The sequence below is a fragment of the Gymnoscopelus microlampas genome, assembly GCF_963454915.1.
Source record: "Gymnoscopelus microlampas genome assembly, chromosome: 15".
In the NCBI taxonomy this organism is placed as follows: domain Eukaryota; kingdom Metazoa; phylum Chordata; class Actinopteri; order Myctophiformes; family Myctophidae; genus Gymnoscopelus; species Gymnoscopelus microlampas.
The window spans coordinates 17,869,835-17,897,773 of record NC_139952.1 but is presented as its reverse complement, the minus strand read 5'-3'; the positions used below and the strand labels follow the sequence as shown (position 1 = coordinate 17,897,773).

At 39.3% G+C, this 27,939-nt stretch overlaps 4 protein-coding genes across 4 annotated transcripts; 2 read left to right on the top strand and 2 right to left on the bottom strand.

Moving 5' to 3' along the window:
* Positions 1–1,386: 1,386 nt before the first annotated feature.
* mrpl24 (mitochondrial ribosomal protein L24) lies at positions 1,387–6,817 on the bottom strand. The gene is made up of 6 exons (XM_084080593.1): positions 6,628–6,817; positions 5,259–5,445; positions 3,632–3,727; positions 2,861–2,964; positions 2,314–2,444; positions 1,387–1,837 (listed from the first exon to the last, which is right to left on the bottom strand). The coding sequence occupies exons 2-6, from the start codon at positions 5,439–5,441 to the stop codon at positions 1,701–1,703; spliced, it is 651 nt and encodes a 216-aa protein (XP_083936719.1). The 5' UTR covers positions 5,442–5,445; positions 6,628–6,817; the 3' UTR covers positions 1,387–1,700.
* Positions 6,818–6,978: 161 nt separating this feature from the next.
* LOC311061894 (exosome complex component RRP42-like) lies at positions 6,979–7,894 on the top strand (the record flags this gene model as incomplete). The annotated part of the gene is made up of 1 exon (XM_084080592.1): positions 6,979–7,894. Exon 1 carries the CDS (start codon positions 6,983–6,985, stop codon positions 7,892–7,894), a length of 912 nt encoding a protein of 303 aa, XP_083936718.1. The 5' UTR covers positions 6,979–6,982.
* A 3,288-nt stretch (positions 7,895–11,182) lies between these two features.
* LOC311061432 (hepatoma-derived growth factor-like) lies at positions 11,183–19,681 on the bottom strand. Its single transcript, XM_084080079.1, has 6 exons — positions 19,198–19,681; positions 16,585–16,661; positions 15,364–15,502; positions 14,676–14,834; positions 13,938–14,126; positions 11,183–13,613 (listed from the first exon to the last, which is right to left on the bottom strand). The coding sequence occupies exons 1-6, from the start codon at positions 19,282–19,284 to the stop codon at positions 13,593–13,595; spliced, it is 672 nt and encodes a 223-aa protein (XP_083936205.1). The 5' UTR covers positions 19,285–19,681; the 3' UTR covers positions 11,183–13,592.
* A 1,504-nt stretch (positions 19,682–21,185) lies between these two features.
* Positions 21,186–27,901, top strand: prcc (proline rich mitotic checkpoint control factor). The gene is made up of 8 exons (XM_084081274.1): positions 21,186–21,519; positions 22,064–22,454; positions 22,557–22,604; positions 23,526–24,005; positions 24,158–24,241; positions 24,377–24,523; positions 24,880–24,945; positions 25,146–27,901. Exons 2-8 carry the CDS (start codon positions 22,125–22,127, stop codon positions 25,230–25,232), a joined length of 1,242 nt encoding a protein of 413 aa, XP_083937400.1. The 5' UTR covers positions 21,186–21,519; positions 22,064–22,124; the 3' UTR covers positions 25,233–27,901.
* The last annotated feature ends 38 nt before the right edge of the window (positions 27,902–27,939 follow it).

Genomic DNA, 27,939 nt, shown 5'->3' with positions numbered 1-27,939 from the left:
CATTTCTGCAAAGTTTCAAAGAAATGTGAGTCTGCATGTATGTTTTAGGCGCAGATGAATAATTTTCATAAAACTGCAATAGTTAAAATCTATGGAATCCTAGGATTTTGGAGCAATTTGCACGAAACGTTTGACACTTGAACTTTGGACCTCTGCCGACAACTTCTAGGCGGCGGAATTTCCATAAGTGAAAAAATGCAGAAGTTAGGAGCCAATGACTGTTTTTCATATAATTCAAAATGGTGGGAGATCTAAAGGTCAGAGGTCAAAAGTCACGTGTGAAAGTTGTTCAGCATGAGGAGACGCATATGTGTATCCAAGTTTCATGGCTGTAGGTCAAACAGGGCATGAGTTGTACCTGTTCAAAGTTGGCATTTTCAATTGAGTGCTATAGCGCCACCTTTGGACGAAAGATTGTGAGAATTATTTTTTGATCGTTTCTCATGACCATCTACCATATGGCCGAGTTTCGTAAAAAGCGACAGCACGGTTCAGCCAGAACTGCGAAAAGTGGCAGAAGAAGAAGAAGAAGAAGTGACAGAATACTGCCAATAATAAAACAGGTACAGAGCTGAGAGCTCTGTCCCTGTAATAAGGATACTGTGAGAACTGTACTGGAACTACCCAGTCTGAGTTGCCTTGCACCAAAGCATTTCCTTCTGGAACATCTCCATTACTTGGTACTCGGAACTTCTCCCAGACGAATTGGAAAGAGAGAATCATATTTTACAACTACAGTGGGAGAGGGCATTATGCCTGGGCTACTGTAGACTAATCAATCTATTTTAAAATCATAAATCATCAAACTGGCAGTGATCCTTTGCTAATACAAGGAATAATGTACGTTCTGGCCCATATATCCCATCTGTTTTACAAGACCAGATGGTACACAAAGTATTGTTTCTGGCACACAATTGACCATGTTCTCTAAAACCTTAATGTCAGCGTGTCTCCGTCTACCAAATTTAGAGCTTTACCAACAAGTTGGCCCCAGTTATAAGCTCAGCATCTCAGTTGAAAGGCTGCTTTTAAAAGCTTCAGTTAGCTGCTGAAAGTGCTGACTCAATGCCTTAAATGACGTCCACATGGACGTCATTTAAGGCTGCTATTCACACGTTTGAATGGTTGGGTAACTAATGGAACTTCCTATGCTTTATGCACACTGAAATATTTGTTAAAAGTTAAAAAGTTATAAAAAATCAGTCAGTTACAACACATTTGACAACTTTAACAGGGCAAGGTCAAACAAGTAGCTAATTTTGGAATGCAACAGCATGAATGGTAAATCTGAAAGTCATGCTCAATCTGAAGTCTTCTTGAACTATCTGAACACATTTGATACACAAAAGTATCTTACTGACAGCACAAAAAACAAATACTTAAAAATGTATTTGTTTACTGTTTATTTATAATGGGGAAAAAAACAATGAAAAGAGAAAGTTGTGATCCCATTTGAAACACTGCGTTAGCATGTTTGAGTCTCTGTCTCAAATACTGTATATTACAATACCAGAGATTTCTCCCTTGGATGTTACACCAGCATTTTAAAGAGACTGCTCACATCAACCCTTTTAGCAACATGTAATTCCACAGAATCTCTCCATAACATTGTACCTCCAGAAATCCTTCCAGACTGATAATAGGATGGTGCAAGAATGGGAGACTTGGGATTTATAATAATTGTCTCTGAGGGTCTCTTCTCAATACCAGTATGACCGCCGCTGCCTCCTGGGCTCCTGGATGTTCAGTTTCTCCATCACCTCCTCCTCTAGGGTTTTCAATGATGGTACGTATGTCTTCTCTAGAGTGTCCTCTGGATTGGTATCTTTAGGACCATCTGTGGTGGCACAATCATACTGGTAAGTTTAATCACATTTGAAAAAAGAAAAGGTATGTCTGTTACTTGACCTGTTAAACTCCTAGAGGAGAAAGGCATTCCAAGTTTTATTATTACATGACTTTATTGAAGCAGAGATACTAAATATTTTGAAAAATTGAATCTAGACTAGCTGACAACTGTTTCAGATTCCCTGGGGTGATTCTGGATATACAAAACATTATGCATAGTATGGTTGAGCAATAAAAGCCCTTTTACTTTGGCCATGTCATTACTCCCAAAGAAGTCATTTTTGAAATGGACAGTTCCGGTCCTTCATTACGTTTGGCTGAGCTGTGTTCAAACCTGTTACTAATAATAGTCTATGATTACACACCTGTGACCATTACAAATTGTTTAATGTTTTGAACATTATGTATGAACACACACACACATATACACAATCCAAACATGACTGCACGTCTTGATCAGCTTACCCTTCCATTGTTGAGGTATGATGCCATCCCTGCGCTCAACGACGGGCTTGGGAACGATTCTTCCTGTCCTTATAGACACCCGGACCTTTTCCCCCTCTTCTGTGAATCTCCACTCCACTTCAGTGGGCTTCCTGGAGAAATAAGATCAGTGTTTTAAAAAAGCCATCAAATAATTCAGCCTGTGTAAAGAAATATCTAATACAAATGATAAGAAGAGCTATAACAACATTTCTTGGTGCAAGATAAGGACTTTATAACCTGCAATTCCCCGGCCAATGGTTCAGTCAACATTCTATCACTGAACTGGGCTGGGCATATAAGTAAAAAGGCAGATTATGGGGTGACCTGTTAGCCCAGTGGTTAGGGTACATACCGCATGGGCTCTAACCTCTAATGACTAACAGCGAGTACCCAGTTCGATTCTGGAATGAGCCAGTCGCTGCATGTCACTCCCCTGCACGCTTCCCGTGTTCTTGTCACTCTACATACTGTATAAAGGGGAATAAAGGCTCAAGGATTATTTAGTTCTGCATTGGAATAAATGTACCTGTCTGTGGGGTCGATGATGGCAATGTCGCGTAGTAGAATTGGGGCCTCACTGGCAATGTAGGTCCCACGGTAATCACCAGATTTGCCAATGAATCTGAAATGCTGAGGCAGAAAATCATTAGATCTCACTTTTCACCGTTAATTGCATTCATCAAAAATGTACCACTGTAGGTCTCAACAGCCTCTCTCATCAATGTCCAAGTTTACAGATGTGTGCAAGAATGACTGGTGAGCCTCCCAGCCATGCTATCTGGCGCCCTCTGGTGGAGCTCAGGAGTAAGTACATGCTGCAGTAGTTCTGTCATGGCAACAGTCACTGCAGTATGGTGCAAAACTAAAGGTTGTCATCTGTGAATCAAGCAGTTATTTAACCATGACGGCACTTATAGTGCTGCCAACGTGCACTTTTTAAGTCCGTACTAAATTCCTACACTTTACAATGAATTTGTTTCCTACTGACAGTGCTTTATTACACTGCTAATGCAAATTCAAGATTTATAACTGGTCAAGATGATTTACATGTGTATTGTGATGTATGAAATAACAGACGCAAGGAGATGAAATTTAAACCCACTTAAAGAACATCATAAGAAAGATGACATTGGGCAAATCTCAGCATGTGATGTTAAATTTACAATCTAAAAAAAAAACATTGTCTAGACTCTTTACCTTATTCAGGTTTAAGTTATGTTGTATACAGTGCAGGTTACTTGCACTGGGTAGTGGGTATCTCAACTAATAATGTTTCGAGAGGGTTGTGTTTTCTTACTGTATTCAGTCCATCCAGGATAACCCAGTTTCTGTGTCGGAAGACTTGGGTCACCTTTCCCTGTTTTCCTTTGTCTTTCCCTGCTAGAATCTCAACCTGGGAAAAGGGGACACACATTTCACTTTAACGCCATGCACCGTTTAACATGCATTGTTTTTCATCATGTGTGAGAGATTCTGAGATCTCCCTTAGTGCATTTCTATATACAGTATACACTATCTATCCACTTTAGAAAGATATATACAATAACTTGTATAGATTGTGTGGCTCTAGATTTCGAGACATTATGAAGTGATACTTATTATGAAGAGTAACCATTAAAGTTAGTTAATATCTTAAATGACTGCAGATGCAGTACTGGAACTTTTCAGTGTTATTCCATATACCCACAGCTGCCAAGAAGTGGGTGAATTAATGCCAGGCAGTTAAAAGGATGTTATCCTTACTCCATTCCCTCCCAGTGGTGGAAGAAGTACTCAGATATTTTACTTAAGTAAAAGTAGCAATACCACAAATAACAATATAAAAATACTCTCTTACAAGTAAAAAATCACACCCTGTGTGAAGGTAGCGGCGCCTTTGATACATTTTGTCATCGATATGTGTTTATAATGTGTTTATAGCCATGTGTCACGTGAAGCTTGACCAATCACTTTGTTGACGCACCTGACCAATCAGAACGTTGACGTACGCACACGGACAAAGTCAGGAATAGAGCAGGATCCGCGGCTAGCGCCGCTAAAAATCACACCCAGTGTGAAGTGGGCGGTGTGTGGTCATCACAACATGACTCACTTAAAGAAAACATAAATGTGTTTTTTTAAGTCCATACTGCTATTCATAGGGCTGCACATGTGTCATGTGTTTCGCTAGCCAATCAGTCCTGAATTTGCAAAGTCAGCCAATCACATTACAGCTAGTGGTGATGACACTAGCTGTAATATGATTGGCTGACTTTGCAAAAGTATAGATTTGCATTGACTGTGGAAGGGTTAGCGTTGTAGACTGCGTTGTAGACTATTGGCCAATCACGGTGCAGGATTGGTCAGTGTCCAAACCTCACTTATAGGGGGCGGTTACACCGTCCCAAAAAACAGTATAGAGGATATGCGTGTGACATCATCATCAAACCCGGAAGTTATGCAGGAATGCCTACTGAGTGTCAAAAAAAGACTTTCTGGCCTTGACAGCCCATGCATCCAAACAGAAAAGTCATATCTGATTGCATTAAACAACATTAAACAATGTTAAACTCACTTTGCATGTTGCTTTGCCACTCGATGTGCCATTCACTTTAAGCATGCGCATATCCTCTATTGGCATCAAAATCTACTTAAAGTACTACTTATAGCATATGTATAAAATAGGGCTAAAGTGGTTAATAATATGTATGTTTAATATATAGTCATTTATATGTGAAAAGTAACTAGTAACTTAAAAGTTCAAATACTTGCAGTGGAGTAAAAGTACAAGAATTGCCACTACATTGAGATATGTAGTGGAGTAAAAGTAAAAGTTTTGAAAATTGGAAGTACTCCAGTAAAGTAAAAAATACCCCAAAAAATTAAGTACAGTACTTGAGTAAATGAGTTACTTTACACCATTGATTGATTCCCTCCTTGCTTACCGTGTCTCCTCTTAGAACAGTCCAGTCTACATTGGCCAGAGGCTCCACAAACACCTTCCTCCTCTTCTTCCCTGGAGGGTTGCGTCTCTTTGCAGCCACGGTCCAGGGTCTGCTGCTGCCATAGCGGTAGTCTTTGGGGATAACAGCCTTGGCTGCCATCGATAGGAAGGCCGTCAGCCTCATTCTCCTGTAGGGTTAGAAATTCATAATAAGAACATTAATATGAGGTTAACCTTAACCCATAGAGTTATACCAGGTAGTAGCAGCTGCTAGCCTAGTAGCCTCGCAAGGTTGAAGGCAGTGTTTCCAGATCTTGCGAGAGAAACAAGCAACCAGGTCTATGAAAACAAGCCCAATGAGCACTTATGACCTATGTACATTGGCTATTTGAAAATAGCATATTTACAAGCTCACTTGTATATGTGCTATTTTCAAATAAAATCTTGAACATTTGGAATATTTTGAAATCCACAAAATCTTGTATGGGGGTCTCTGGCACAAAATATTTTGTGGTCTACAACAAATATATTAATTTGGGGGTCCTTGTCCTGGACATGTTTGGGAACCACTAGCTGTAGTATACAACACGTCTACGAGGGTTGTATACTACAGCTAGGGAACCACCAATCTGGGAACCCATCCATCGCCAAATGAAAAGGAAAAACAGAGCAGAATCTGTTCTTGAGAGATTAGGGAACCACTGATTTAAGCAACTTTAGTTAAAGGTAGGGTAAGTGATTTTCTTTGGTTAAAATAAGTGTTAAATAACTCTATATTCTGATAGTACTCATTGCTAGAGTGTTTGTTCAGTAAAAGGAGTCTCCTTGTCTCTCCAGCTCTTTATAAAACAGAAAATGCATTTTTGTTTCAGTTTCATTTCCAATTGTATCCAATCAGGATAGAGAACTCAATCAGGATATAGATTAAACAAGTGAAATTGGAAGTGATGACACCAAGAAATGAGCAGACAAAATTGGAACTGGAACACTATAAACATGAAGCTTAAAAATTGGTACTTTCTCCTGATTGGCTGAGATTTTGTCACCTACCGGAAAATGTATTTTCTGTTTATTAAAGAGCTGGAGAGACGGGGAGACTCCTGTTACTGAACAAACACTCTAGTCTATAGCAATGATTACTATCAGAATATAGTGCTTTAACCCTTTAACAAAATACTTTTTGTTTTAACCCAAAAATATCACTTACCCTACCTTTAATAAGCAACTACACTTTAGAAACAAGGCCAAAAAAAACGCAACCTGCAATTCCCAATATTTACAAGCAGCTTAACAGGAAAACAGCCCAAAGTCGCTTATAATAAGCGGACATGGCAACACTGGTTGAAGCCTGCTGCCTGATTTATACATACCAGTCTGATCGTTGTCTATTCTTCTACCAGCTCCTCCACAGCAGCACCAAAATTATGTCGCCTTTTCGTTAAGACGTATAACGCCGCAGATCACAGTTGAATGGCCAGCTATACACAAGTTAGGTGAATAACGACCCAGTTTCGTGCTATTAAGTTAAATAACCATGAAAATAACTATAGTACCTCCTCTTCTGATGTCAATGTCACGCACGCGTCACGCACATGCGTCAGAGCGTCAACGTCAGCATGATGTCGCTACACCGCCACCTACAGGTTTGGAAGACATACCTCCCCATATTTACTCATAAGTCAGTGGTTCTCAACCTTTTCAGGCCTGTTACAGTCTTTTTATATAATGGCAACTGTACAAGTCAGCGAAGCCGAGAAATTGTATATACTGCATGGTATACGAGATGGCCTGCGAGTGGATGGACGGAGCTGTGAAGACTACAGACACATGGAGATCGAGACAGACGTGGTCACCAACACAGACGGATCAGCCAAAATTACCCTGGGTGATTCGGCAGTCCTAGTTGGAGTCAAGGCTGAGATTGGGAAACCAAGACCTCTAGTTCCAGATGAAGCATATCTGGAGTTTTTTGTTGACTGTTCAGCCAATGCCACTCCAGAGTTTGAGGGTCGGGGTGGCGAGGAACTCGGGACAGAACTGAGTAACACTCTCTGCAAAGTCTTCAACAACAAACGCTGTTTGGACCTGCAGAGTCTCTGCATCAGTGCTGGAGAACACTGCTGGGTGCTCTATGTTGATGTGTTGCTGCTGCAGTGTGATGGAAACCTGTACGATGCCATCTCAATAGCTATTAAAGCAGCTCTCTTTAACACCAAAATTCCCAAAGTGCACATGTCAGAAGATGATGAAGGAGGAAAGGACATCGAGTTATCAGACGACCCTTATGACTGCATGAGGTTGAACGTACAGAATGTTCCTTGTATAGTGACCTTGTGTAAGGTCACCTTACACATGGCGATGACCCACCTTACTAAGGAGGGTCATCGCCATGTGGTGGACCCTACGCTGCAGGAGAAGGCTTGCTCTGTGGCCACCCTGCTCATCTCCGTCACACACGCGGGTATGGTGACCTGTGTGAGAAAGGTGGGAGGAGGTAGTCTGGACCCAGAAAGCATCTTTAAGATGACGGAGGCAGGCAAACGGGTGGGCAAGGCCCTCCATGCCCCCCTTATGTCTTTGCTGGAGAAGGAAGAGTGTCTGGGGAAGAAGAGGCAGAAAGTGGGCTTTCTGGGTTGATGTCAACCATCAGTTTCTACATGTCTACTTTTCTAATAAAACTTTCATTTGTATTTTTTTTTTAAAAGAAAAAGAAATCGTACGGACAATGGGAAAGTTATTTAAACCCTTTTTAATGATATATGGATGGACTATGAGACGGACAAACTGTAGCGGACCCAGCCGGACATGAAGGATGTGGAGTTGAGGCTCGACTGATGAGTTTACCATTTTATTTGTGGTCACTCTCAACGTGAAAACTAGAACCAAAAAACATACAATACATATATATCAAAAGTCAATTCATAATCATCATTGCATCAATAAACCTAACAAAACATATCTAAACTTCATATAAACTCCAAATCACTATGAATACATGTTCCCATACATAGCCTACATTATCCATACCATTATCAGTGGTCTACAAGCTCACAATGCCTCACGTTGCGAGGCGTTGTGAGCCTGAAGATCGGCAATTTTCTTTTTTTTTTGCCTATTTCTTATATTATTTGACAATTTGGCCAATTTTTGATCAGTTCTTATTGTAGTTTGTTGATTACTTTTGATGCAGTAATGGTCTTTTTCTTTTCTTTCTTTTTGAGGTATTAAAAAGGTCATAAAAGTCCTTAAATTGTCACTTCACTGTCATCTGGGGACCCCACCAAAATCATGTGGTCCAGACCCACAGGTTGAACCACTGCTCTAAGTAGTATCTCCCATAGAGTTATAAGGTACCTCCCCACACCAGAGCAGTAGAACCTCAGAGCACAGGTGCAGTAGTGAGCATAGAAGTATTTACATAGTTTGTATTTTTGAGTGGTGCCAACCACTCTTATATCTGACTTTGTCTGTGTGTCCGTCCGTATGTCCAAAAAACAAACATTGATGACAACATCAATACGGGTCTCATCAAAGGCACCACTCTCTTCACACAGGGTGTGATTTTTGAGTGGTGCCAACCACTCCTATATCTGACTTTGTCTGTGTGTCCGTCCGTATGTATGTATGTCCAATAAACAAACATTGATGACAACATCAATACGGGGCTCATCAAAGGCACCACTCTCTTCACACAGGGTGTGATTTTTAGCGGCGCTAGCCGAGCGGATCCTGCTCTATACCTGACTTTGTCCGTGTGCGTCAACGTTCTGATTGGTCAGGTGCGTACGTCAACAAAGTGATTGGTCAAGCTTCACGTGACACGTGGCTATAAACACATTATAAACACATATCGATGACAAAATGTATCAAAGGCGCCGCTACCTTCACACAGGGTGTGATTTTTTGGATACTTGTGACTTTCACTCCACATTTCAAGGACAAATATTGCACTTTTGACTCCACCACATTTCTAGGAAGGGAATAAAGTACATTATGAATTAACCATTTAAGCCCCATTTCAAATCCTATATTAAAATTGGCTTAAGGGAGGATGGACCTCTGACTGTGTTGTCTAACCTCAATGTGTCATCATGGCATGAAACAAATCAGTGGCTCAATATATGGGCACAAAAAGAGGCCTGCCCATATAGGTTATGGGCATACTGATGACATCAGGGATCTCCATATACGGTCATAAAAGGTACAAGGACTGACAGATACAGAGATCTCCATATATGGGCATATCCATATATGGGCATATACTGATGACATCAGGGATCTCATATGGGCATATCAGCATGTCCATATGGCATATACTGATGACATCAGGGATCTCCATATATGGCCATAAAAGGGACAAGGAGTGACAGATACAGAGATCTCCTATGGGCATAAAAGGGACAAGGACTGACAGATAAAGATCTCCATATATGGGCATATCAGTCGGATCAGCAGTGTGTTAAGGTGAGGGCCGCGTAGCCTCTAGTATAATTAAAATAGCAGATCTACACAGATTGCGTTGTGGTGTGTTGTGAGTTTGTAGAACTGCTATGTTTACTATTGTAATATCTTTGAATTTAGGGGGGAAATGTCTAATGTTAATACAGCAATGCATTGACATTAAAAAGAAAATGTACTTTGTAATTTGTACTTTTGAGTAGGCCTACTGAAGTGTTTTTGTAAAGCAAATACTTCAGTACTTTAACTCAACTTTCACTTCAGGCAGATTGCAAGTTGATAAGAGATGCGAAATTTGATGGTGTGACAAATTGATTTGAAGATCACGTTTTTGCAACAGATCCTCGCAGCTTTTTAGCTACAAGCTTCTTGCACCACAAGGGAGGGGATTATTTTGCATTCACTGTACAAATACCACAAACACAAGGTAACAAACAAATCATGATACACATTCCTATGTACAGTGTTATGAAGCTATAAATCCAAGCTGTGGAAAGTAAAGTATTGGAAATTGAGACACCAAAACCACATGACACAGGGTCAGTGTCAGGGGAAAAGCAAGATAGCTAAACTGGGCCATGAGTCTAGGAATGCCCAGAGAATTTAGAATGGGCGGTTAGTTCGGTGGTTTTCTTATGTAGTAGGGTCCAAAACATCAAGTTTCGTGACAAGCCTTAGGGATATTTATAGCAACCATACCCACAGGGCATGTGTAGTTGCAATTGCTTGACAAAAAAAAAAACGCAACTGAGCATTTAGTTAGGATGCAGTCATTAATCTTGTGGAACAGATGATGCACCGACTGCCAGTGCAAATCTAGAAATCAATACAGCAAAATCTCTGTTGTTCACCTACCGACCAGTACAATCTGTCTGTATTATCTTCTCAATAATTCCCCTTTAGAATATAAATGAGCTGCCAAAAACCCCTCAAAGTAATAGAGTATAATAGTCCTTTACTTGTTCAGCTGTAAAAGCTACACCTAAATGTCATTTCACACCTGTGACCTGATCTAATGTGTGGAGACAAATACTGTACTTAAAAATAGTTCACCATACTTGCAGAGGAAGAGGAGAATGATAAAAAATAGGAAGAGAAAAACAAATGAGAAATTGGAAAATCAGATAAATAAAAGGTGATAAATAAAACGAATATCAGAATGGCAAATACAAAAAGGACCAGCACCAAAGCTGCCCCTAGCCCCTAAATGTCAAGGTTTACAACTCAAAGACCATCATTTATGCATATGGATATAATGTTCACGGCATAGTCTCAATTCTCAGCACTTGAATTCAATAATTTGGAAATAAAAATGTTTTTACGAAATACAGCAAACTAGAATTTCGATTAAAATAATTGTGGTTTTGTATATCTTCTGTTCGCAAGAATTACGTTGACCTGTTATGAGAAGACAGTGCTTTGTCTTCATTTCCTGCACCCACTCCTCTAAAGCTCCAAGAGAAAATCTCACGACCTCCCAAGACATCACAAAAGATTACACAAATAGGTGCATTATTTTTGTAATCAACGTTTATTAATGAATTATTAATTAACTAACTAGCGACTATAATGATAAAATTGAGCAGTATAGATTAAGCCGAGGGACAGTTTGAAAATGTGAGATGAAGCTAAACCAAGGATTACAAGATAATACACCATGGGAATTTATGTGGCGGAATTGAGCACTGTCCATTTTGTTATGAATCAGTGGGATTTGGTAGTGGCATAAGGGTCTTGGTAGACAGTACAGAATGTCTGGACATGGATAGCAAACTAACTGTGAGCAAAACATTCAGGGTTATTTCAATTCCAAGAAGTGATTTTTCCCTAAATTCCATTAATAATGAATAATTACAGGGTGAAGGGCTGTCAAAATAATCAATATAACATACAAATGACACAAAACACCATATACGTCAACACATTTGAAGATTCAATACCACCTCAAAAGAAAAAAAAAACCACACCATAATCAAGACTCTTAAGATAAATTAAATATATGCATATTCAACATGTCAAATTAAATATTTACTCACACTTTGGATCCACAATTTGGATTCACAGCCAAAATCATGAGACCATCTAAACAAAATTTTAATATTCCAGTTAAGTGTGTTTGATAGAGAAATTACAAACAGTTTCAGAGATTTGGCTCAGCAAATGCTAGGCATTGACAGCTGACTTCAAACGTACTGCGTGTTACTTGCAAGAAACACATTTTAGAATAAAATAAACATACTTTGGTACTACTGACTGCTGTATGCAATTAATGGTTCTTGAAATGTCCTCCTACTTTTAGCTATCAGTAGCTAGCAATGTCAGCATTATGAGCCAAATGAAAAATCAGAAGACAGAGCAAATTAATACAAAGTGGACTCAAAATGTATTTGACGAAAACATATGAGCAAATGAAGTGAACAGCATCCCCCTTATGTAATTTCTTGACTATTTTATTTAGGGACCCAGCATAGACACAATAACACTCAGGAATGTTTTTTTTTTTTTTTTTTAATAATGCACATCATCATCATCAAACTAAGTTAATCTGGAAAGTACAGAGGGACAAATCACAACGTTTTATTTTTATTTTGTTAAAGTCATACTATCATTCTCCTCAATTGGGGCTTACATATTCAAGACATTCAAAAGCCAAGTAAGTAATTAATGGGATCTAGTGAAATACTAATGGCATAATTTGGTCATTATCTACGAAGCATGCAATGAAATCAGCAACAAAAGCTATCAAGCATATTAATATCCTACAGTAAACTAGACAAGGCTTAATGAGGCGAAACAGCTTCGAAAGTGCGACTCATCATATATCAAAATAAATCGCCTGTTTTGAGATCAGGCTTGAGAAAACAGAGGAGGAGGGGTCAAACAAAAAGAAAAGTCATACATGTATGCATATTTAAGAGCCTGCAGATTTGTTATTTTATAAACCGGTAATACAACATTCAGTAGAATCCTCCCATTTTCAAAACAATATACTGTCAACTTATGTATTTAGGGCCACACAAATTAAAAAACAATGTTTAACGGTGCCCAGTGTCACTGTCTCATAACCCAAAGTTTTATATTTTGTTTGCATTCCCTGGAGAAGAATCAGGGAATATTCTTTGGTTCAAAGTTGGCTGTGTCATTATCATTTCCAGGCCTATCTCGCGACAAAGGTGATGCATGTGTCAATGGTTCAGCAGATGTTTGCCGTCAAGGACGATTTTTGAAGAGGCCAAAGTGTTTTTGTTTTTTTTTGTTTTTGGGGGGGGCAAACATGCAACACTGGTTTTAGGTCAGATTCAAAACCGAGACATAAGAATGTGGATGTGTAGTAACAGATTGAGCCACCAGGGCACCCAGCCTCACTTTTCTAAAACAAAAATTTTGTTAAACACATAATTCAATTTGTATGGCCTAATGGGTACACGTTTTAGTTTTGTTACTTGAATCTCCCCCCCTCAAACTGCCATTTTCTTTTTGTTTATGGTAGGTTTTTTTCCTTTTCATTATCATAAGAATTCAGCGTGCATTCCGTCTAACCAGAAATGAATTTGACACCTAGCGTCCAGACTGTGTAATTATGTAATTGCACTTTGAAATAAAAAATATATACACAGAACAAATTCCCATTTATAAACGAGCCTTAAAGTGCTCATTTCAATTGTTTGAAATCTGATTAGCAAACTTTTAAATTCTGGGATATATAACATCCCAAAAATAGCAAATGAAAACGTGTTTATCTCTCAATACAAACATATTTAGGTTTTAAAATTATTTGTTTAAACAGCAGAAATCTAGCCTCCTGCAGCTTACTGTTTTGTTGCTTCCAATTCCAGAGAGAAGAGCTGTTGGCTCTGGGTTTTCTTCTGAGTTGGTTTTAAGCACTGTCTGTCAAGGCCTGAAAGAGGTGAACAGTGTGAACACATTATTCAAAACAAATTTCCAAATATATTCCAACTTTGCTTAAAAAAAATATATACATACATACATACACACACACACACACACACACACACACACACACACACACACACACACACACACACACACACACACACACACACACACACACACACACACACACACACACACACACACACACACACACACACACACACACACACCATGGAAAGAAATGTAATATTGCATGTCTCTTACAATGATCCTTTTTTGATTTCAAGTTCCACAAGAAAAATAAAACAAACTCCAATAAGGGTCATACCTTGTCTTCTGTTAGCCGGTCCCCAGCAGGTGGTTTCTCCTGGGCCTCTGGCTTTGACTCATTCAACGTAGATGGAGCAGTGGGCTTGGAACCTGCCACATCATTGAGCTTCACCTCTTTGTTAGACTTGTTGTCGTCCGCTTTTGAGTCTCCCTCCCCATCTGTGTCCTTCAGCCGTTTTGGAGATGCCTGCCAAGCGTTTGAGCAAGAGTCCCAGAGTGCGAAGATTAGTATGAGATCCTCACTCTATGTCTCAAATTAATCAGGAATGACAAAAAACCTCACCAGCAATTTAAAGAATCATACTGCCATTAATAAATGTTATTTTCCAAATATAGCTTCAGCCATCTATCGTACATAAACAGAGCTTTATTTTTCGATTTAGTATTTTTGTTTGCATTTTCTCCAAAGTAATTTAGACCTGTGGCCGATTCTAAAAACACCTTCTAAATCCTGATCTACGTTTTCTGAAAAACAAAAAGCCCAAAATAGGGATACCAGGTTGACAGTGGTTAAACAGGCACAAGAATCCTATGAATTGAATAAAAGAAAAGTTCACAGGAATTCATGGGGCCTAGTGGCCCCACTTTGAAAACCTGTGACTTAAATGTGTGAAGGGAAGGGTTGTGTCTGTTGCATTGGATGGTGTTACCAGGGTATTCCCCAATCCTGTTTTGGATTAATTGTGCACTTTATATGAACACTTGCATGGCTATATAATGAATAAATAAAAATCACCTCTGTAGATTCCCCTGCTTTCCGTTTAGCCCCACCCCTCTCATTCTTCTCATCGATGACCAGGGCTCCTTCATCCTCATCACTGCTGGCGTCTGCGTCTCCTTTCTCCACACTTTCTGTCTCACCTGCCGCTTCTGTCTCATTCTTTTTCTCTTCTGCCTAAGAGAGAAATGTGATTGTTGGAAATTAAGGCCAAAATAGAGTTTCACCATGCATGATCATGTTTTCAGGGTAAAGTGTCAAAAGTAAGTCGAATGCAAAAAAGCAAGAAAGTGAACTTCCACACATTTATGTTAACAACAGTGTTCTTAACCATTTAAACCCTATATAATTAATAGTCGAGTCCCCCAGGTCCCTGTACTTAGTTCACTTTTCCCTCTAAGACAATTTTCTTTACCGAAAATAGACGATATACAAGCTCTGCTAATTTCACCAAATGTTCGCCTATTTTTGACAAATATTTGCCTATCATGACAGGTCCAGGATGGGGATGCTAAGGTTCTAGTGGTTATAACATTTCTACTGTTTTGTTTTTTAGTTTAAAATTGATGTGTCTGATAATCCCATGAGGGATGGGTCAAGAAATTGTCCGGACACGGAAATAAAACATTCATTCATTCATTCTACTTTTCTAAAAGTCTGCAAAGTCAAATATTATTGATAAAACATATTGAAATGTCAGACACACCTCATAGGCTTCATGTGTTACTGTGGGATTGTTCTCGATTTCCCAAAGCCCCTCACTGAAGCCTTTCCTCTTGGTGGGTTTTCCAAACTTCTCCTTACATTCGTCATAGGGGAACAAGTCCTTGGCCCCCAAGAATGCCCTAAGAGAAGACAAATGTTACAGTTATCAACCAGCATCCAAGTTTGTCATTTGTCGTTGATATGCAAACTCATCCACTATAATATTTACATAAACAAAACAACAAACAAAAACTCTGCATCTTGTGCCAAGAACTTTTGTCCATCTTGCTATATTTAGACAAACAAATGTCATTCTGACCCATTTGCAGATCAAAAAAGATAATCACATGGCTGCCATTATTATTATTATTGTTCTTTTTTCTGTATATATATATATATATTATTTTTTTTCATGATGCTTTTTTTGTACATAGTGGTATTTTTCCCCTGTTTTTTTTATGTTGATTTGAAATGTTTGGTTGCTACTATATATGTCTATGAAATTAATTCAAGGACCCCAACGGAAACAAGTCCGCAAGGACTTTTTTGGTCGGACCTTTTAGACAAAAGTATTATACATGTAACTGTGTTGTTTTACATTCTTTTGCCTAATAAAAAATGTCAATCAATCAATCAATTGATATTAAAATAAGTTACACCTTATTATATGGTTGATGGTTTATCCTTTTCAGTTACTAAACCAGCAAAATAAGGATCATTATTATAATTATTATTTTATCATTTATTAAAAATATAGCGCCTTAAAGCGGAACTATGTAACCTTTTTAAAATGAATAAAATAACATTTTGTCCAATCTGTAGAGTAGAGTATGTTAATACAATATACGTTATACAGTTGGGGTGGTTGTATTTTGTCACCCTGCTCCTCTATTGAGACATTTAGATGGTGTCAAAGGTCATGCCTCACCTAGACACAGGATCTGACACGAATTTTGACCTGATTCAATTTATCCCCTGAGCGAGCAGGCAGGCTCCATTAGCTCAATGGTAAACATTTCAGCACTTGCGCAGGAAACCGGGTTAAAATCCAGGGTAGAAGAGGAAAGTTACATAGTGCAGCTTAAAGTGTCCGTAAGTAATCATCAGTACATTTTTAAGTGTCAAGTGGTGCTAGAACTGGCCTAACCCACAATGTCAGCACCTGACAGGAGTAATGCTGCAGCTGTTATGGAAATTGGTCACAAAACACTATTTTACTCACGTCTCATGTGTTCCAAAGAAGAACACTTGGTACTTGTTAGACGGGGACTTCACTGCCCCTTCAGGTAACTCGTCAATCTGTGAATAAGAAGGCAACTTAGTAAATGTCATAACACACGCACGCACGCACGCACGCACACGCACACGCACACACACACACACACACACACACACACACACACACACACACACACACACACACACACACACACACACACACAAAGCAAGGAAGGAAGTCAGAACTTTGTAACCATTAGCGTTTCTGCCTATATCATATGAACAGCCACTAGTCTAATAACTGTACATGACAGAGAGTGGACAGCAAGACACAAGTAAGGATCATATTGATGGCTGAGCATGCAGTAGGACTGCACCATTATGGTTCAAATGATAATCTTCATTACTTTGCTTAATATTGTAATCACAGTTATTGTAATTATGATTTTTGGTGGAAATCAGTTTTGACCATTTTCTTAATGTCCGTTTTGCTCATTGTTGTATTTGGTACCATTATATTAAATGGTATGTAATGGCCTCTGTGAGGATGGGGGAGATGGGTTGTGCAGTGTTCTGGTTACAGCAGAACAAATAAGGTGTATGAATTACTTGCCAAGTTTCATGATACATAAATGTGAAACATAAAATCACGATGATTTTTTATTTGTATTAATAATTGTACAGTCCTTGCTATCGTAGAGTCAGTTTGCATGTTATAAGGCCTCCAGCCAATGAGACCATTTGACATTCACTGATAGAGCCGCTTTGTCAACATATGAGTCTGTCTGATATGATTAAAAAAGGAGGGAAATGGAGTGTAGTCTACAAAGAGCAATCAGTAATGACATTATGAGAATAGGTCCTGTCTGTGTTTCCCATTCAGGCCTACTGGTCAGATTCACTGGTAATATTCAAGTACATTTTCGCCTCTGGAAATGGATACATTTGATCCATGTATGGCGGATAGGGAAGCAGTTTTTTCTCTGTAATTGTATGACCCAGAGCATTCTTGGTGGGGTCCCTGGTTGTGTTGTGTAGACTGCAATGCCAAAACTGTCTTCATCATAATATAAATGGTATCTAAACATGAGTACAGCACTGCATTTCAGATCATTTTTGCTTTGTTGCTATGTATTTAACTTTTACAGACTGTGCACATGGGCTGGTGGCACACCAGAGGCTAGCACACCACCATGCTAAATGAATTACAGAGGAAACAGTGAAAGGATGTGTGACTGTGGTTTGGAAAGTGTTACTTATGAAAGAAACTTAGACAATGCATGTTTTGCAAAGGATTATGCCCCTCACCTTCCTCCCTAGCAAATGATGAAACTGATTTATTTTTTATTTTTTACAATATTCCATTGGTTTATAAATAATATAAATAAACAAACAAACTATAACTACCTATAAAAGCTTAGAACTATTGACGTGTTGAGCCACAAAAATAATTTATGTCAGTTTCAAAGCCACCAAATCAAGACGTGACGAAACACTTCAAAACACATATTTCAATGTGTCAAAGTACCGATTTGTAACTGATAGTGTACATAATGTAACCATATGGATCCGTCGTTTCAATGCTTCAACGTATCCTAAATGTAACTGAAAGAGGGTACAAATGTAACCAAATGGACCCGTTCCATTTGCACCCTGTGATGATTGTGATAACAGTTAACTGTTGAACAAAACAACGTGGCTCAGTCAGTAGGCACGGGGATAACCGTTAGGACTTTATATGTTCATTTGCGTGTTGCATCATCAAACAACTTTAAACGACTTTCACTTAATAATATATTCATTGGGGCCAATGAGTAAAACATATGTGAACATATTTGATTGAAATAATGTCACCTTTCCGTTATTGGTCAGAGTTCTGGAAGCTGGAGGGACTATTTTCTCAAAATGAATCATCCAACTGAACTGTGTCTGTCTGACGTAGGCTACGTAACCAGTGGTGGGAAAAGTACTCATTTACTAAAGTAAAAATATCAATACTGCAATGTAGAAATATTCTGTTACAAGTAAAAGTTCAGAATTCAAAATTCACTTGAGTAAAAGCACAAAAGTATTGGTATCAAAGTGTACTTAAAGTACCAAAAGTAGAAAGTATTCATTATGCAGAATGTCCCATTTCACAAGTTTTCAAATGTATAACAATATTTTTTAAATTGCAAATCTACAAGCTCACAGTGCGTCGCATTGCGGCACATTGTGAGCTTGAAGATCGGCTATTTTCAAATGCCCGTGTGTTTAATGTTTTGTAATATTAATCTAAATCTACAAAGTAACTAGTAACTAAAGTTTTCAAATAATTGAAGTGGAGTAAAAGTACAACATTTTCCTCTCCGATGTAGTGGAGTAGAAGCAAAAGTACAGAAAATTGGAAATACTCCAGAAAAAGTAAAAATTACTTCAAAATTGTACTTAAGTACGGTACTTGAGTAAATGTACTTAGTTACTTTACAGCACTGTACGTAACTAACGTAACTCTGCTAGGCTAAAACACGAGCTAACCGTAGTGGGCCTAAATATAGACCGTAAAGAGTAGTAGTAAACATATGGATCATGGTGATCATATGGATCACAACGAGGATCATAACGTCGGGTTACTTACCCTCGCGGGCCAGTGTGGATATCCCTTCATCTTAGCAAACACCAGATCCCCAGGTTTATACTCTCTTTGCCTGTTCGTCCTCGGCATGTTAGATGTTTGAATGAATGGCGTGTGTAGTAATATCAATCAACAGAAGTCAGATCAGAAGCAAACGTTTCGGTAATTTACCACAGCGATCGCCTCTCTTAATAAACTAAGCAAAGCTTTAGTTTATCTCCTCAAATGGAACCACAAATGGAGCTGCAAACCGCGAAGAGCTGCGAGACTTTTACGCGGATGTTTGGAAGCCAAGGCAGAGGGATCATCAAAGCAGGGTCAATAATACACCGATCAGGTATGGATGTTTGTATGATCAGTCCATCAACGCCGAAAATAAGTCCGTATTTTCTTTGATCTCCGATCAATCCACAGGCTTCTCCTCGAGGTGTTATGGTTTGAAATTGAAACCCGCTTCCCTCTCGATAGACGCACCCCCCCAACACTCTCTCTACCACACAGCAGCGTTGCCAGATTTTGAGAGAGAAACAAGCCCTTCTACGTTGGCTATTTGAAAATAGCTGATCTACAAGGATCTGCTATTTTCCAAAGAAAAATCTTTAAGACATTTTGAAAAATTGAATATTTCTGAAACATTTTAACAACACAACTCTTGTATGGCATAAAATATTTTCAGATGGGGGATCGCAGATAAATATATATTAATTTGGGGGTCCTTGACCTTGACATGAAAATGTTTGATAACCACAAGTTTAAACAACATTAGGAAACAAGCCCAAATTAGTGATTACACTTTAGAAACAAGCCCAAAAAAACTTAACCCGCAACTAATATTTACAAGCAACTTTACAGAAAAACAAGTCCAAAATGGCTTATAATAAGCAGACATGGCAACACTGCCACACAGTCGCAGATAAAGCGCCCCCTGCTGGATGGATTCGTTTGAGGGAAATCCCCCATTCATTTTCTCCATTGACAAAATACAAAATTAAAGAATGTAGCATATTTTTTTAATCTGATATTTATTTATTTGTATTTGTGTTTTATATTTATTTTTGCTAGAACAGATGTTTTAATGGAAGGGGGTGCAAACAACAGCATACAGCAAATGCCATTGCAATATAACTCATATAATATAATATAACAAAAATTTGCCTGCAAGAAAGTAAAATTGTTATTATATGGAAATGTTATCCTTGTCGTGTTTACTTCAAGCCTTTATCAGTAAGCTTTTAATCATCAGCAGAGGGCCTTCCTTCAGTCCCTCCTAAGGACGAGGGCAAAAATGTATATAAAATAACACTTTTTTTTTTTTTTTTTTTTTTTTTATAAAATGGATATTGATATTAACATTAAGGCGAGTACGGTTAGATTGGAGACTGATATTAATGGATTTAATTAATAGATAATAGGGCCTATAATAAATTCTTGTTTCACGTGCTTGTCAGTGGGTGGCGGTAATGTGCGTCATAAGTTGTGTGTTAAGCTCCATTAAACATGACAAAGAAGAAGAAGGTGCGCAGAGGAGTGCGCAAGACATCAGTGTTGCCATGTCGGCTTATTATAAGCGACTTTGAGCTTGTGTTTCTGTAAAGTTGCTTGTAAATATTGGTAGTTTTTTTGGCTTGTTTCTAAAGTGTAGTTGCTTATTTGGCCTTGCTTTCTACTGTTATTCAAACCAGTGGTTGTTAAACATTTTCATGTCAAGGGGACCCCCAGATTAATATGTATTTGTCCACATGGACCCCCATCTGACAAATGTTTTGTGCCAGGGACCCCTGTACCAGATTTGTGTTAAAATGTTTGTTTTTTTTAGATATTCAAACTTGAGAACGGGTTGTGAGCTTGTACATCGGCTATTTTCAAATGGCTGAATGATGAATACAGATTTAAATTGCTCACGATGTGGCCTAAGTAAGCGGCTTCTTTTGGGCTTGTTTACCTAGACCCGGTTGCTTGTTTCTCTCGCAAAATCTGGCAACACTGTAAGACGTGCCCGCTCCAAACATTAATGTTTGATGGGGGGAAGCTACTGTTTGTTTTGATGAGATCTGCAGCTCTCCTTCAACCACTTCGATGCTCTCGCGTCTTGCACAGCGCTTATTTTGCGGTAGCTTAGTGGACCTGCTGTATGAAATGGTGCTTTAAATATGCATTGTCCAAGTGATACGAAATTCATTGAGTCGACAAGAAAAAGCCTGGTAGTTGGTGGGGCCTAGTTGGTGCTCCGAAGTTGGTCATCCCCCCTGGTTCTGATCTGAAGTGGCTTGAGAAGCAAAAAGCACCATCGATTTTAAGTCACCTCATCACAAAAGGCAATCGAACGTGAGTAACTGCTTTTGGACCTAAACCGGTTTAGTTCTTGAAAGTGATCCATGTCCACAACCAGTGTTGCCATGTCGGTTTATTATAAGGGACTTTGCGCTGACTTTTCTGTAAAGTTGCTTGAAAATATTGGTTAGTTGCTGTGTTTTGGACTTGTTTCTAAGGTGTAATTGGTTATTTGGACTTGTCAACTAATGTTGTAACTAATGTTGTTCAAACCAGTGGATCTGAAATAGTTTCATGTCAAGGACCCCCAAATTAATATGTATTAATTTTGTCCACAGACCGTCTGTGGAGACCACCCCATCTCTGTATATATGTTGTATCAGGGACCCTCCATAAAATATTTGTCTTGTTAAAATGTTCCAAAATTACCTATTTTCTTCAAGATTATTTTTGTCTTTTTTTTTTAAATGGCAGACCTACAAGTTCACAACGATGCGACGCATTGTGAGCTTGTAGATCTGCTATTTTCAAACAACCGTAGCCTAGTCGCTTCTTTTGGGCTTGTTTTCATAGACCTGGTTACTTGTTTCCCTCGCAGAATCTGGCAACACTGTCCACAAATTGTGGCAGAATCATCATCAGCATCAACATCAGCAGACATGTCGTCTTTAGTAGCTTATGGAAGCAGTGACAGTGAGAGTGAAGCAGAAGAAACAAGCTCTGTGGTTCAGCCTCCGGGGAGCAAACGGAGTGCAGGACTCTTTTCACTCCTGCCTGCTCCTAAAACTAAAAGTGCAGCTTCAAATACTCCAACGAACGAGGGACCCACGAAGGAGACAAGATCTAATCTGTCATCACTAAGGGACACTTCGTCAAATGATGGCTTGGAGTCTCAGCCATCCAAAGGAGGTTTACTTTTCAATTTACCTAAGCCCAAGAAGCGAACAGAGCCTGTCAAAATTACCATACCACAAATCCAGAGAGCTGATGTAAGTCTTGAGTTGTTGTTGTTTCAACCAAGTGTTTACTCATTATCGCTTTGTTTTGCTCATAACCATATGAAATGTGAATTTCTTTGCCTTGTCATTTAGTCAGACTCTGATGACGATGAGCCCGTAAAGAAGAAATCACAACCTCAGGTAAGAGTGTCTCCCATTGGATCCAGCCTAGATTTAGTTACTCAAGTCCTGTTCTCTATATATTCCCCACTCTGTCATTTAGTGTCCCATTACTTACAAATAATGAGGTAGGAAATAAATGGAACCAGAAAAAGTGCTTCTTGGAGCACAGGTCTCCGCCAGGTCAGGTAGATTATTGTGGGCCAGCAATGTTCAGAATTCAGCCTCTGTAGGAGACTGACTTAATAAAATGTGTTATACAAAAATCGGCCTGCTGGTGGCGCTATAATAGGCTAATGTGAAAAGGGTGACCTTTCTTCCTTGGCCTAGTGGGAATGTGTTTGCTGCAAACGAGCCACTGCAACTTTTAGCTGCCAATTAGGATGGAATATGAAAATTTGACAGATCCATGTTAATCACATGACTATAGAGATAATGTGTACCGATTTGCGTGATGTTTGGACAAAATCTGTACGTGTGCACACTGCACAGTTTCACATCGATCGAGCCAACAGTGCCGGAGATTATCTGTTCACAGGCGGACACACACGGACGGACAGGGGGCAAAACATAGTCTCGGCCTGGCTGAGACAATGAAAGGAATCATTTGTCCCATTTGGATAGTATTGTAACAACAACAACAATGCACTAGGCCTGTCACAATTACATAATCGCCTGATCGCAATTATTTGAGATAATCACAATTATTTTTGCACAATCGTCTCAATTGTTTCCATGTTGAAAAATGTTCATACATTTTCCAAAAATATCAATTTTGAAGTTATTAAATATGTCAGTTCTAGTTATTTGTCATATATGCCCTGTGTAAGTTTATATATGTTCCGATGTTCAATGCCAAAAACACAATTAAAGTAAAATATAATGATCGTGACAGCCCTCTCTCTGTGTCTCATACTCAAACCGTTCTCTTGTATTTTTCAGGGCCCAGGTACAGGCTTGTCATCTCTTCTACCACAGCCCAAAAATATGAGTGTGAAGGAGATCAACAGACCACTGGTTCCACACACACTCACCAAGCGCATAGAGTCCAAAGGACCCAAGCCTACAATACCTGCCCAGAGTCATCTCGGCTCTAGTGCATCCCCGTCTGCTATCAAAGCTGCAGCTAAGTCTGCTGCCCTTCAGCTAGCTAGGCAGATAGCCACTGATGATCAGGACAATGATGATGATGTGGCCCCAGAGAACTACTTCTCCTTAGGTGACAGCTCCAAGTCTCTCCCTGCTGTGGTCCCCAGTCTAGACTCCGAGCCAGCAGCCCCTGCTTCTCTCCTCCCTCTTGTACCAGGACCTGACAGTGGCCAGTCCAATGCGCCGCTTGACTTTGGGGGGAACCAGGAAGGAGCCAGCAGTGGGACGTGGGGGTACCAGCAGACAGCAGAAGGACCGGAAGCATACTCACAGGTAACCATAACTGATAAAAGTGGGCTATATCATGCATTTAAATGTAGTCTTTGGGCCTTTGCTAAGAGATTAATGATTTGCTTGTAGATCAACTTAATAGTATACACTCTAGGATTCAATTGAGTTAAAATATTTGTTTTTGCCCTGGGCAGGGATACTATAACGAGCCATACTTCCAGGATCCTAATCCTGATGGAGAAGAGCCGGCCTCCTCTGCCATGTTTGATGATGAAGCGGTGGGTTGCATATCTCTTTGACTTTTATTTGTAACTTTATTTATAGTTTTGGTTCATACTGTATGAACATACAGCTCAACTTTGGAAACCTCATTTGAGATGACTGTAAGATGAGCTTGCATCTCCATCTTACAGTTCATGAGGCTGCAGGGGAAACGGAACAGAGGCAAAGAGGAGGTGAAGTTCCTGGAGATCAAAGGAGATGACCAGCTGAGCGGCAACCAGCAGTGGATGACGAAGAGCATGACGGAGGAGAAGCAGGAACGCAAGTCCTTCAGCAAGGTAACATGGGTTTCTAATATTGACCATCGCTGCGTCCATATTCCATACTACAAACTAATTCTAACCATGTTTTGACTGTAGTATGTTCTTGCTGGAAAAACATGAAATTACAGTATACTTATTTACAAATGCCTGTATACTAAAATCACTGGATTTTTTTGTGGTGTTGATGGACGTTCGTTGATGTCCCACAACGTGGAACGGGTTGAGCTATTCTTCACAGCTCTGAGGCACCTGATAGGCAGTTATAAGAAATGCCATATGCAAGTTGTCAAGTAGAGCTAAAGCGCTACAATAAATGGCTGCCACACAATTAACAGAAACTATAATGTAATATCATCTTTCTTTTCCTGTAGAAAAAAGGAGAACAACCCACAGGGCAACAGCGACGTAAGCATCAGATCACATATCTCATTCACCAGGTGAGTGCTGCAATGATTCCTGACTTTTTTGTATTGTTCTTGCTAGGGATGTTAGACATTTATCATTCCCTCTATGAATGGTCTGATGCCTTCAAAAATTGAATTCACTGAAGTGTTCTTTTATTTGGTTAGCATTGTTGTTTGCATCATCCAAAGAAGGTTTGATCGCCCCCTCTCTAATCCTCTCCCCTCACTTATAGGCAAAGGAGCGTGAACTGGAATTGAAGAACAACTGGGCAGAAAACAAGCTAACCCGTCGGCAAACACAGGCCAAATATGGCTTCTAAAAGCTGTAAAGTGGGCAGTTGGTGGCATGCAGAACCCTACACCAGAAATAGAATAGAACTTTCCATAGTTCAACATCCACCGAACGCATCCTGTTACCTTGGTTTGGGAAGAAAGACAGCCAATTTCAATATACATTTTCCTGTTGTTCACCCATTTTTTGTTCATGTTGAATCAGAGTTAAGGCATTGCTAGTCAGTAGTACTTTTTGGCTGTTTCTGTGTGTGTCTCTTGTACAGAATTCCTGGATTTAATCCTTGAAGCTGCTACACAGCTACTCTACAAATTGTCCTTGGACAAAATTAAATACATTTCCTATAATACAATTCCTGCTTAACAGTGTAAAGCAGATCTGTAACCACTTGAACCCTAGCATCCCTATTCTGATGGTAAACATTTGACGAAAATAGCAGATCTACAAGCTCTTGTGAGCCAAGACATTTAGAGTAGAGCTAAAACAGGAGGGGGCCAAGTATAGAGCCCTGGGGGATTAAGTATATAGTCAGGGTGTAAGTGGTTTTCTACTAGTCGGCATTGATATTAATATCACAGTCCCTCTTATGGTTATTGGAAGAAAAAGAAAATATTGTTCTGCGGCCTGAGAATCCTCTAAGAACAAAGTTTGGTTCTTTAGTAATTATCACAGAGATCCATGCAGCAATTGTAATGTCACATAATTGGAGTTAAATCCACCTAGAGGTATTATCAGGAAATTAACTCTTGTTTGGATGGCTATTACTGGAGAACCAAAAGTATTTCATGATCACTCAGGTCTGAGAAAACATTAAGGCCAAAGATCCATTTATTTATCATGAAAAGGTATGTTTTTGTTTGCTAGCAGTATTCAGCATGCATCATAAACCCCAATTATGGCTACTTTCAATACCCTGGCTTGGTTGCCATTAGTACACAATTGACAAGAGAAGAAACTCATTTAGTTTCCCGTGACGTTAAGCCCTCTGAAATGTGAATGGGAAATGTATTGTTAAAATCGACACTGACAGGCAGTTGAGCGCATGATGGGACTTTACCTCCAACTCTTCCTTGGCTGTTCTCTCTGATGAGCCAGATGATTCTATGTACCTGCTTCCAGTTAGAAGGATAGTTTTTTTTAGAATACTCAAAAAGATTATTTTGAGATAAAATGTTAGGAACTGTGCAATGTGGTATAAACACTGCCATTCTTTCCAGCTATGGAGAGCAGTGTAATTTGTGCTTTCTCTTTTAAAGGGAGCGTGGGTGCAAAATAGCATCTTGTTTTATATTGTCCCATCTAGCACACCAACTTTTAAATGGCTTGTCAATGAGGCAATGACCTTTGTTTAAGCAGTGGTTCGTCAACCCACACATCATTACTCGTATTAGCTTTACAAGTAGCACACTGTGAAGGTGAATAGGATATGCAAGGGAGCATTGTAGAATGAACCAGACTTCTACTGCATGCAGTCATGTCACCCCTATTATGATTCTAGTAATGACTTAAGGAAACAATGTCTTATGCTTAATTTATACAACTAGATCTACAAGCTCATGACGAGTTGTGAGCTTGTAGTTTAGCTATTTCTGGCCACTGTCGTACGATCAAGTATAAATTGGGATTTAGAATTAGATACAAAGGAAAAAATACTGCCCTGTCTGAATTTGTCACATACTGTAGGGGGTGACCATGCACAACCTCAAAGCATAGGGTTTTGGTTTTAGCGCTGAAAATTCACTCCGTTTTGCGATTTTTTTTCACGTTGCACCAAAGCGGTGCAAACAATCCATCCCACAACTGCAGCTCCATTAAGATGCTAGTGACCATGTTTGGGGTTAAGTTGGGAGAGAATCTAAAGCTATTGGCAGTGTGGTGATGCTGATGGGTCACAGTCACAGACCCTTTCAGTTTGTTTATATAAGGGCTAAGTGACTAAAATTGAGATTAAATTATGGTATACCCCCTTGACATGGGCAGCCGTAGCTGAGTGGTTTGAGGCCATCTGCGAATGGGAAGGTTGATGGTTTTGACCCCCAGTTTGCGCTGAGCAAGACATGTAATCCCCCCCCCCCCTCGAGAGCAGCCATCAGTTGGGTGAAGCAAGTAATCACATCAAGTTACCACAAAATACTCCACTTCCGTTTCACTGGCTGCTGAAATTGAAATCGCAAAAAAATCTATCGGAAAGCCCCTCTGTTCTCCCCCCATTTCCTTTGATTTGTTTTCTAAACATTTTTACAACATATTAGTATGATCACTGAGTTTATACTGATTGTAATACCCTAAACAAACTGTCGCAATATACAGTATTTCTAAAGTCAGGGTTCTTCTGAGGAAGCTGCAACCTTTTATCATGCAACATTTTCTTAACAGTTATTTTAGGTACAGTAGGTCAGTTAAAAACTGCAGTTTTAATCAAGAGATAGGCAAACATCAGTACAATCTAATAACATGTATAGCAACATGAATCCTTGGTTAGGTGATGTTATCACTACCTTCTTGCAAAGTCTCAGTGTAACAAAGTACAACAATGGACCTATAGTAGGGTTTGAGCACAAGTTGCTGAAACGTATGAGGCACAGAGATCCCACATCAGTGCTTTATTCAATCTGATGGAGACACGTTTGTTTACCCTATGCTTTTCTTATGTGTGTTGTGAAGTCAAAATTGATGAATAAAATATTTCCTTTCCTGGCTGTATGCCTTTTTCTTACTCCCACAGCACAGTTTAA

Excerpts from the sequence above, each read along its gene's own strand:
- mrpl24 (XM_084080593.1), bottom strand. The coding sequence starts at position 5,441 with ATGAGGCTGACGGCCTTCCTATCGATGGCAGCCAAGGCTGTTATCCCC. Across the intron at positions 3,728-5,258 it reads CTGTTCTAAGAGGAGACACG|GTTGAGATTCTAGCAGGGAA; the intron begins GTAAGCAAGGAG and ends CCCTTTTCCCAG. Across the intron at positions 2,445-2,860 it reads ATCATCGACCCCACAGACAG|GAAGCCCACTGAAGTGGAGT; the intron begins GTACATTTATTC and ends TTATTTCTCCAG.
- LOC311061432 (XM_084080079.1), bottom strand. The coding sequence starts at position 19,284 with ATGCCGAGGACGAACAGGCAAAGAGAGTATAAACCTGGGGATCTGGTG. Across the intron at positions 16,662-19,197 it reads ATCCACACTGGCCCGCGAGG|ATTGACGAGTTACCTGAAGG; the intron begins GTAAGTAACCCG and ends TCTTATTCACAG. Across the intron at positions 13,614-13,937 it reads ACCGGCTAACAGAAGACAAG|GCCTTGACAGACAGTGCTTA; the intron begins GTATGACCCTTA and ends CACCTCTTTCAG.
- prcc (XM_084081274.1), top strand. The coding sequence starts at position 22,125 with ATGTCGTCTTTAGTAGCTTATGGAAGCAGTGACAGTGAGAGTGAAGCA. Across the intron at positions 22,605-23,525 it reads AGAAGAAATCACAACCTCAG|GGCCCAGGTACAGGCTTGTC; the intron begins GTAAGAGTGTCT and ends TGTATTTTTCAG. Across the intron at positions 24,242-24,376 it reads CCATGTTTGATGATGAAGCG|TTCATGAGGCTGCAGGGGAA; the intron begins GTGGGTTGCATA and ends TCCATCTTACAG.